This window comes from Bidens hawaiensis, unplaced genomic scaffold, assembly GCF_021521415.1.
Source record: "Bidens hawaiensis isolate Kalapana, Puna unplaced genomic scaffold, B.hawaiensis_p1.1 tig00037631_1, whole genome shotgun sequence".
Classification (NCBI taxonomy): domain Eukaryota; kingdom Viridiplantae; phylum Streptophyta; class Magnoliopsida; order Asterales; family Asteraceae; genus Bidens; species Bidens hawaiensis.
In genome coordinates, this window is record NW_027496575.1 from 180,623 (window position 1) to 190,305 (window position 9,683).

At 40.4% G+C, this 9,683-nt stretch overlaps 1 protein-coding gene across 1 annotated transcript; it reads right to left on the reverse strand.

Moving 5' to 3' along the window:
* Nucleotides 1–376: 376 nt before the first annotated feature.
* On the reverse strand, nucleotides 377–4,099 carry LOC143589580 (uncharacterized). Its single transcript, XM_077070303.1, has 4 exons — nucleotides 3,645–4,099; nucleotides 3,141–3,494; nucleotides 603–828; nucleotides 377–547 (listed from the first exon to the last, which is right to left on the reverse strand). Exons 1-4 carry the CDS (start codon nucleotides 4,097–4,099, stop codon nucleotides 377–379), a joined length of 1,206 nt encoding a protein of 401 aa, XP_076926418.1.
* Nucleotides 4,100–9,683: the final 5,584 nt, after the last annotated feature.

A 9,683-nucleotide genomic window follows, 5' to 3' on the forward strand; every position in this document is an offset into this window, starting at 1 on the left:
AGTATCTCCTTTCTCTCGTACATGAGCCGGAAGCGGCAACAATACAAACAATATCTAAACATTCATCTTATCAACTTGATAGATATTAGTCATTCAAAGTATGTAACCAAACCAACCAACCCAACCAATAAACAAGAATAGAAGCAGCAAATAAATAATTATAAAAGTATACGGCTCCTGCTGCTCCATCCCCACACTTGAATTTTTCATTAGATTTCAAGGGGATCTTCTCGCTATCTTCCTTCAAAACTTAAAAACAAATAAAAACTACGTTAGTGACTCAAAGAATAAATAAAAATAAAATAGAAATAAAAAATAGGAAAGAAATGCACAAACTCTACACTTGAGTTTTCACTCAAGAACCTCGTGTGACAATTCAGTGCGATGGATCGAGTGGAGTTTCCTCCATCTCGATTGATTCCTCCGGTCCTCCAAGATAGTGCTTTAAGCAATGACCGTTCACCTTCCAAGATGTTCCATTATCCGGATTCTCCAACTCCACCACTCCATATGGAAACACTTCTTTCACCAAGTACGGTCCCGTCCACTAGGATCTCAACTTTCTTGCAAAAACATTTCAAACGAGAGTTAAATAATAATACCTTGTCGCCTTTCTTGAACTCTTTGCCGCCTTTCAAACGTTGATCATGTAGAGCTTTCGTCTTCTCTTTGATGTTCAATGATCGAGAATATGCCGCATCCCGAAGCTCTTCTAACTCATGAATCTGAAAGTACCTTTTTCTCGCGGCCGCGGTAAGATCGACATTCACCGTCTTCAACGCCCAGTACGTACGATGTTCCAACTCAATCAGAAGATGACAAGACTTACTGTAAACAAGCATAAATGGCGTAGTACCTAACGGGGTCTTGTACGCGGTCCAGAATGCCCACAATGCATCATCTAACTTCTCTGACCAATCTTTCCGACTTGCCCCAACCGTCTTCTCTAAAATCCTCTTCACCCCTCGATTTGCATTCTCGACTTAACCATTTGTTTGAGGGTGATAAGCAGTAGAGGTACGATGAGTAACCCCATAACGAGCTAATGCTTTCTCCATGACGGTATTACAAAAATGGGTGCCCCGATCACTAATAATAGCTCTCGGAGTACCGAAACGAGTAAACAACTTCTTAAGAAACCTCACAACAACTCGTGCATCATTCGTTGCCAACGCTTGGGCTTCCACCCATTTCGACACATTAATCACTCGCCACCAAAATATATTAATTACCATTCGACGTGGGAAACGGTCCCATGAAGTCGATGCCCCAAACATCAAAGATTTCAAGAATTTGAATGGGGTTTTGAGGCATCTCATTCTTGGAAGAAATATTACCTATTCTTTGGCACGCATCACAAAGCTTCATAAACTCATCAGCATCTTTCACAACCGTTGGCCAATATAACCCACTGTCAAAAACACCTTCTGTGCGGTAGCATGCGCACCATGATGACCTCTAGTCAATCCTTCATGAACATGCTTGAGAATATCCCAACCTTCCTCTTTCGTCACACATCTCCTCAAAATCCGATCACCACAAATTTTAAACAAGAATGGGTCATCCCACACATATCGATTAACATCCCGGAAAAACTTCCTCTTTTGTTGCGTAGTCATACCCTCCAAAACAAAACCATTAGCCAAATAATTAGCAAAATCAATGAACCATGGCATACCTTGCTTTTCAGCCACAACAAAATCGATCGACTCGTGAGGGAATGTATCACCAATCTCCTCCTCACGCAACTCTTCTCTCCTCGGGTCCTCTAAATGGGATAAATGATCAGCCGCTGCGTTTTCCGCACCCCTATTATCATTAATCTCGATGTCAAACTCGGAAAGTAGCAGAATCCACCGTATAAGACGAGGCTTTGCGTCTTTCTTGCGGAAGAGAAAACGCAAAGCTGCATGATTGGTAAAGAAGGTGGTCTTCGAAAGTACGAGATACGAGCGGAACTTGTCAAATGTGAAAACAACGGCTAAAAGCTCCTTCTCGGTGGTGGTGTAGGTCTCTTGTGCATCATTCAACGTCTTGCTTGCATAATAGATAAGGTGAAAATGCTTATCTCGGCTTTGCCCCAAAACCGCTCCAACCGCATAGTCACTAGCATCACACATGTGCTCAAACGGCAAGCTCAAATCGGGAGAACAAAGAATGGGAGCACTTACAAGCTTCTCTTTTAAAAACGTGAATGCCTTCACACATTCATCATCAAAAACAAACGGTACGTCCTTCTCGAGGAGTCGGGTCATCGGGCGAGTAATTTTTGAAAAGTCTTTGATAAACCGCCGATAAAACCCCGCATGGCCCAAAAAACTCCTAATCGCCTTCACATTCGTCGGTGGAGGAAGTCTACTTATAGTATTAATCTTGGCCCGATCCCCTCAATACCATCTCTCGAGATCTTATGACCCAACATGATCCCTTCCGTCCCCATAAAATGGCATTTTTCCCAATTCAGCATCAACTTCGTTTCGATACACCTCTTCAACATCTTCTCAAGATTAGCCAAACACCGATCGAAAGAATTACCGTAAACCGAAAAATCGTCCATAAACACCTCCATGGACGTCTCTATCATTTCCTGAAAGATGGCCACCATACAACGCTGAAAGGTAGCCGGAGCGTTACACAGTCCAAATGGCATACGACGGTATGCAAACGTGCCATACGGAGATGTAAAAGTTGTCTTCTCTTGGTCTTCCGGTGCAATGGGAATCTAAAAATAACCCCAAAAACCGTCAAGAAAACAATAAAACTGCTGACCTGCCAAATGCTCCAACATCTGATCAATAAACGGAAACGGGAAGTGGTTATTCCGGGTGGCATTATTCAATCGCCGATAATCAATACACACACGCCAACCGGTAACCGTACGCGAAGGGATAAGCTTAATCTTCTCATTCGTCACCACAGTCATGCCTCATTTCTTCGGAACAACTTGGGTCAGGCTCACCCATGGAGAGTCGGAAATCGGGTAGATCATCCCGGCATCCATCAACTTAAATACCTCCTTCTTCACCACCTCCTGCATATTCGGATTGAGACGCCTTTGCAGTTGCACCACCGGTTTGTACTCATCCTCCAATAAAATCCGGTGCGCGTAATAAGCGGGGCTAATACCTTGAATATCGGACAATCTCCATGCAATCGCCCCTTTATATAACTTCAACACGTCAATTAGCTTCGTCTTTTGTTCTTCCGTCAGCTTGGATGACACAATAACAGGCAAGTTTGAGCCCTCATCAAGATACGCATACTCCAAGTGTGACGGGAGTACTTTCAACTCCAATGGAGCGGGTTTCTCCTCGGAACCCGCCTCACTCTCACAACTAATCTCATTCACCTCTATCATCTCGGGCAAACCCGAAATCTCAGCCAACTCATCACAAACCGAATCGTTCTCACACGACTCATCCTCCCCCAAATCATCACAATCTACCAAACCATTACTTCCCACGAGATCCGCACCACAAATATAGTCAAAACAGCTATCCACACCTGCAATAAAAGAGTTAATAAAATAAACTGAGTGGCATGGACCACTGAAATCATCTTGATCACTCTGATTCTTCATCAACCTCGCGACATCATAAGTAACATTCTCATCGCCAACCCGAAGCGTGATCTTCCCATCATACACATCAATAATCGCCTTAGCGGTTTGTAAGAAATGACGACCAAGAATAATGGGGACCTTCTCGTCGGCCTCCATGTCAAGCACCACAAAATCAACTGGGAACACAAACTTATCCACCTTCACTAACAAATTCTCGATAATACCTCGCGGATACTTAACCTTACAATCGGCCAACGACAAGGACATGCGAGTCGGTGTAAGCTCGCCCGACTCCAACTTCTCGTACAAGGAATACGACATCAAATTTATACTTGCACCCAAATCTGCCAATGAATGGCTCATCGCATCACTACCAAACAAACACGGAATCGTAAACACTCCCGGATCTGATAACTTCTCGGGCACGCGGTTCAAAACTACCGCCGAACAATCTCCCATAAGGGGAATCGATGACACCTCCCCCAACCTATCTTTCCTCTTCAACAGGTCTTTCAAGAACTTCGCGTTTTTCAGCATGTGTTAGAGGGCTTCAATGAACAGGAGGTTAATCTTCAACTGTCGAAACATATCAAGAAAAAGGCCATACTCCCGTGTGTATTTCTGATGTTTTGCGCGAGCGGGATACGCGATGCGAGAGTGATCAATCAAAGGTGATGGCCGGACTTCAACCGGCTTCTTTTCTACTGGGGCGCAACTAGTGCGGTGTTCTGCACTTTACCCGGTACTTCCATCTCGATCTCTTCATCCATCACCTCCTCATCTTCCACTTCAACCTCATTCCTTCGCACCTCGGGACCCAAAGCCCTGCCGCTACGAGTAGTAATTGCCTTTATTTGAGCGGCCGGATTCTGTTGAGTAAAACCTGAAAACTGTCCCGGGGGTCTTTCATTCAATTATCGGGAAATATCACCGATGGTCCGTTGCATGTCGAGCATAGCTGATTGTTGATTCTTGAAAAGCAGATCATGCTCGGCAAGGGTCTTTGGAGTGGCTTGATCTCTAGTAACGATTTACTGCATCATCTCGTCCAACTTCTTACTTAGATCCGACACATTATTTGAATTTTGACCATTGGAGCCATCATTGTTATACTATCCCAGATTTCGGTTATAAGGAGCTTGGAAACCAGGTGGGCCCCCCGGCCGAACGCCAATTCGAGTTACTTTGCCCCTGATTCTGGTTCTGATTTTGATTCTGATTCTTGTAGCTGTTCCAGTTCTGATTGTTATTGTTGTAAGCATTAGGGAACCTGTTCTGACCTGCCACAAAATCAACATCTTGATTGTTCATCAACGGACACTCCAACGTACCATGACCTCCCCTACACATCTCACACTTATCCACCTTAGCCTTTAACTCTTTTATCTCTCGGGTGAGATTCTCCAAAGCAGTAGCCAGACCAGTATCCAGATTAACCTGGTGTACACCTCGAGCAGGTGAGGATGTACTGGTGACGGGATTGGAAATCCCGCCTCGTGGCTTCTTCGCATACTCCGATTGCGCAAAACTTTCAAACATCTCGTTACACTCGGTCACATTCTTCTTGTCCATCAATTACCCCCAGCAGCTGTGTCAAACCTCGCTTGAGCTTCATAAGTAACCCATTGTAAAATTCTCAACGAGGGCCCAAGGAGCGAGACCATGTTGTGAACAACGGGAAAGCAGATTCTGAAAGCGCTCCCAAGCTTGGTAGTATGGCACATCCGGCTCCATGTGAAAGGAGTGGATCTGATCACGGAGGCGAGAAGCCTTAGCAGGTGGAAAGTACTTCTTGATGAATGCATTACGAAGCGCCTCCCAAGTAGTGAATGCTCCAGCAGGTTGCGAGTCGATCCAAGTGGCGGCACAGCCCGAAAGTGTAAACGGGAACAAGTGAAGGAAGATCGCATCCTCATTTTTCGTCTGACCTTCATTCCCTATTTATAATCCCTTCCAAACCAACATTCAAATGTCGGTTTCATTTAATTGGCCCATGCATTGGTGTATTCTAAAGCCTACAAATAATGGGCTGCATTCAGATTAATTAATTCAAAGTGGCTATGAATATTTAAACCTCAACATATTAATGAGTGGAGTCCACGTTTTTTTATTTTTCTTTAATTTCAATTAAATTTTCCAATTAAACATATTTATATAAAACATGAAACCATCTTTTTCTCTTCTACTAAAACTCAAGTATTAAACGGACGTGTATTTATATAAATTATGACACATTTGTTATAATATTATTTTCGTGTCACTATGGTCATCAACTTATCATTATTTTTCAAACTAACTTACTTTTAACTTGTTTCCACTGTTGATTATTAAAATATAAACATAAACTAATTAAGAGTAATACTTAATAAAAACCATCTCAAAAGTGTAGGAAATGCTTATAATATTTATATATAATTTAGCCCATATCAGTTGATGACTGGGTTTAAGTGGACAACAATATCGGCAATCACGGCTTTTGCGTTTATCTATTCTTAAAATTAACATGTCTAGGATTCTTAAAATGATTTATATAAGGTGGAACAACTTTTTAGCCGCCAATAGGGTCCCCTGCGCCAAGCAGGGGCTGTGCTCCACACCCCCTGGTAAAATAGTCGGGGGCTATATTTTTTTCATAAAACTAACATGCCGCGCGGAGCATAGAAGCATCATTCAACCCCCCCCCCCCCCCCCCTCCCATGTGGCGAGGTTGGTTATATCTCTTTATTTTTTTAATTATAAATCTCTTGAAATCCGTACCGTAACTTGTAAACTTGATTTTCATGTCTTTTTAGTTCGTTCTCCATTCCTTCCGTGCACGGGTACATGAAAACACAAAAATCAGTAAATACGTGCTATTTACGACATATAAAAAATATAATTAGCACGATTTCTTAAACAAAATGAATGTTAAAACAGATTTGTTTTTCAAGACATCAAACATCCTCACACTTAATCTTTTTCATCTTCGAAAAATATGTAGTGCAATGGAATTATAATTCAAGATCGATCTTTAAAACATATAATTTAATTTTAAACACAGATAAACGCAAAACCGTGATTCCTGATATTTTTGTTCAATTAAACCCAGTCACTGACCCATCGGTTCCCCCAATTGCATTAATCATTATCTTTAAGTGCATCAATCAAATTATGGGTCTCACACTCTGGAAACGACGACTAGACCTAGCCCATCTCAATTATTTCAAAACTAATGTCAAACAAACTAATTGGCCTATCACCGGAAGACAAGAACTCTTTAATGGTAGGAACCAATGTTAATTTAGGTGGAATTTGACAGATGAATGGGCCATATGAAGGTCGTGTGAGCATGCCTTAAGTATTATTGGACTTTTGCCCTATGTATTCCCTAAGAAAATATATATTAAATAAAATTCAAACCCTAATAGCATACCCTTTGAGTCACCATCCCCAAGGTAACTTTTGCCTAATATGTGCACTTTGGCCTCTTTTTCTATTTTTGAGAATGCTTCTTTGGCATTTACAGTACATAACTTTCTCACTTTTCCTTTTCGGACCAACTTGTTGGGGTACACTTTCAAAACATGTTTTTATTGTGCACTAAGGCATATAACTATTTTCTAAGGCTCGTATAAAATTTGGACTTTGTGGGGCACCACCACTCTTACTTTCATAAAATGGAGTGATGTGCTATTTTTAAATTCATATAATTCCCACCACACCAAATTTATCATATTGCGGTAATATTTAAATACCCTATCGACCTTCAGCTTCGCTGCTTGTCCTAAGATGGGAACCCACGAAATTTCAGGATTCATTCAGGTATATCTTAAGAACACTTTCCGGAAAACATTTCAAGGTCAGTTGGACCTACCTACGCATCCCAAGCTTAGTACGTTATATTTATTTAATCTCGCATATAATAGTAGTTTTAAAAGATCAACCTTAAACATTTATACCATTTCCATTATTTGCAAAATAATTTTCGATACATTTTACAAAGTTGTTCAAATTTTATAATTTTTAATATTTTAATATTTTTATTTTTTCTTTATATAAAAACGTCAGTTCCCATCCCGAAACATAAAATTCACATTGTCCTCAAAGTGAGATAAGGAAAAGACAAAAATAAAATGAAAATAAAAATAAAAATGAAAATTTAATAAGAATGAAAAATGGAGCATACTCCCCTAGTAAATGTATCTGTGATCATATTCGATGAATCATGTCCCTCGTCCTCCAATTCGAATGGAAGTCTAGCACTCAAGTGCTCTCTATCAAGTTGTCACTCACAAGCGAACGCAGCTCTCACCAACAAATCACTCAAGAACCATATTAGATCAAGATAAACATGAACATATAATAAAACCATCCCAACTGATTACCCTTACAATTTACCATAATATTAGTTTAGAAATATAACACAGGCATGATACTCAAAACAAAACTAAGGAAAAAGTAAGCATAAGACCCAAAACAACTGCCTGACGGTGCTGCTAATTATTGACTCATCGACACCTGCCCCACTGCTACCGGAAACATCCCCTCATGCATCATCTCCAGTTGTACCACTACCACCCGCTACATCACATGCTGGCCCCGGCCAGAGAATCCTGTAACTGAAAGAAATTCGTTATCTATAAACTCAACTGTGAGAAAAACAACCTCAGCATGGAGTCCTACTAATCAAGAAGGTCACAAACCTGATCCCTAAGCACCTCCATAAAAACCAGCACTGGTGGTCGGTCACGAAAAGGATAGTTGGGAAGAGGGCGCTCGTATCGTGGCACTACACGCTATCGGATAAAGTGTAAGGTGGATTGCATAACCTGGCCGGCTGGAGTATCAACGGGTGCAATATCCTGTGAACCCTCCTGAATATCTATCCATCTAGGAGGGTTTTCTAAAGGGCAATGCTAGGCCTTCCTCATATCAATCAAACTATAAGGCTCCTCGCCCCCTTTGTAAGAGACTATGCCGAATAACGATAAAAACACCCAAGTACTCAATAATGCAGGTGATATACGACCCACATCCAAAGCAGCATCAGCCCGGATCGTTAACCACGGATAAGTGAAAAAGGAAATATAGTGGCCAAAATGGCCTCATGATGATCTACGATGCAGTACAAATAAAACAAGTCCAACAAAGTGCCTCCCCCTCGGCGTCCGTGAATAATGAAAGTAATAATACAATGCAAGTAATAAATGACAGGATCCCTAACAAATGACTCAAGTAGGGACGAAGAATACGCGCCATGTCAAATAGTTCCCCAGAACTTTGTTAACTGGTCAAATAGTACCCCAAAACTTTATTCAGAATTCAATATCAATACTTAAGCTACAATATGACAGCTATGAGATTTGCATAGCCAACATAAATTCACCCTTACTTAAACTCTCATATTATTTGTCATCAATATTTGAATAAAAACATTTTAAGATAGAACTAGATAACACTATACACTTTCACACCTTTTGTTATTATGCAAATGAGATATTTTAGCAAAAGACAAATGAGACCTATAAACTTCATCCATTGAGACTAAATTTCATGAAAAATCATAACATGGTTGATGAGGATGATTCTTCATCTAATCTTATTCTCAATTATTTTAAATCATGTGTCAAATTCCCTAAACATTACTTGGCTTAAGGAATAAATAAGTGTCCACCAAAAGTTAAATTTCACCAACATTCGTGGAACTTATTCCAAATGGAATATTCATACATAATTCATTTATCATTTAAAGACTATCTACTTGTATCCAATTTGTCTTTTATGGTTCATGGTCTTAAAGAGATTCATTCATATATACTTAATACAATTTATTCTAAATATGTCCCTAAGTTTCTTATGATATCCGGCGTTAACAAAATCAAATCAGTCTAACAAATGTATGAAAGGTTACCACATCACATACATTATTGAAACTTCTCTTCTAGCTTTACTAGAGATATCAAAGATTAGTAGAAGCCGTAAGTGTCTTAATCATAACTTGCAAGTTTTGCAAGAGGCGGGGAGTGAAAACTAAATATCATCACAATTTACATCTCTTTTATATGACATTACTCCATCACGACATAGTTTCATCAAAACTTATCCCCTTAGAATCTAATGCTATTCTAGCAAAAGTTTCATT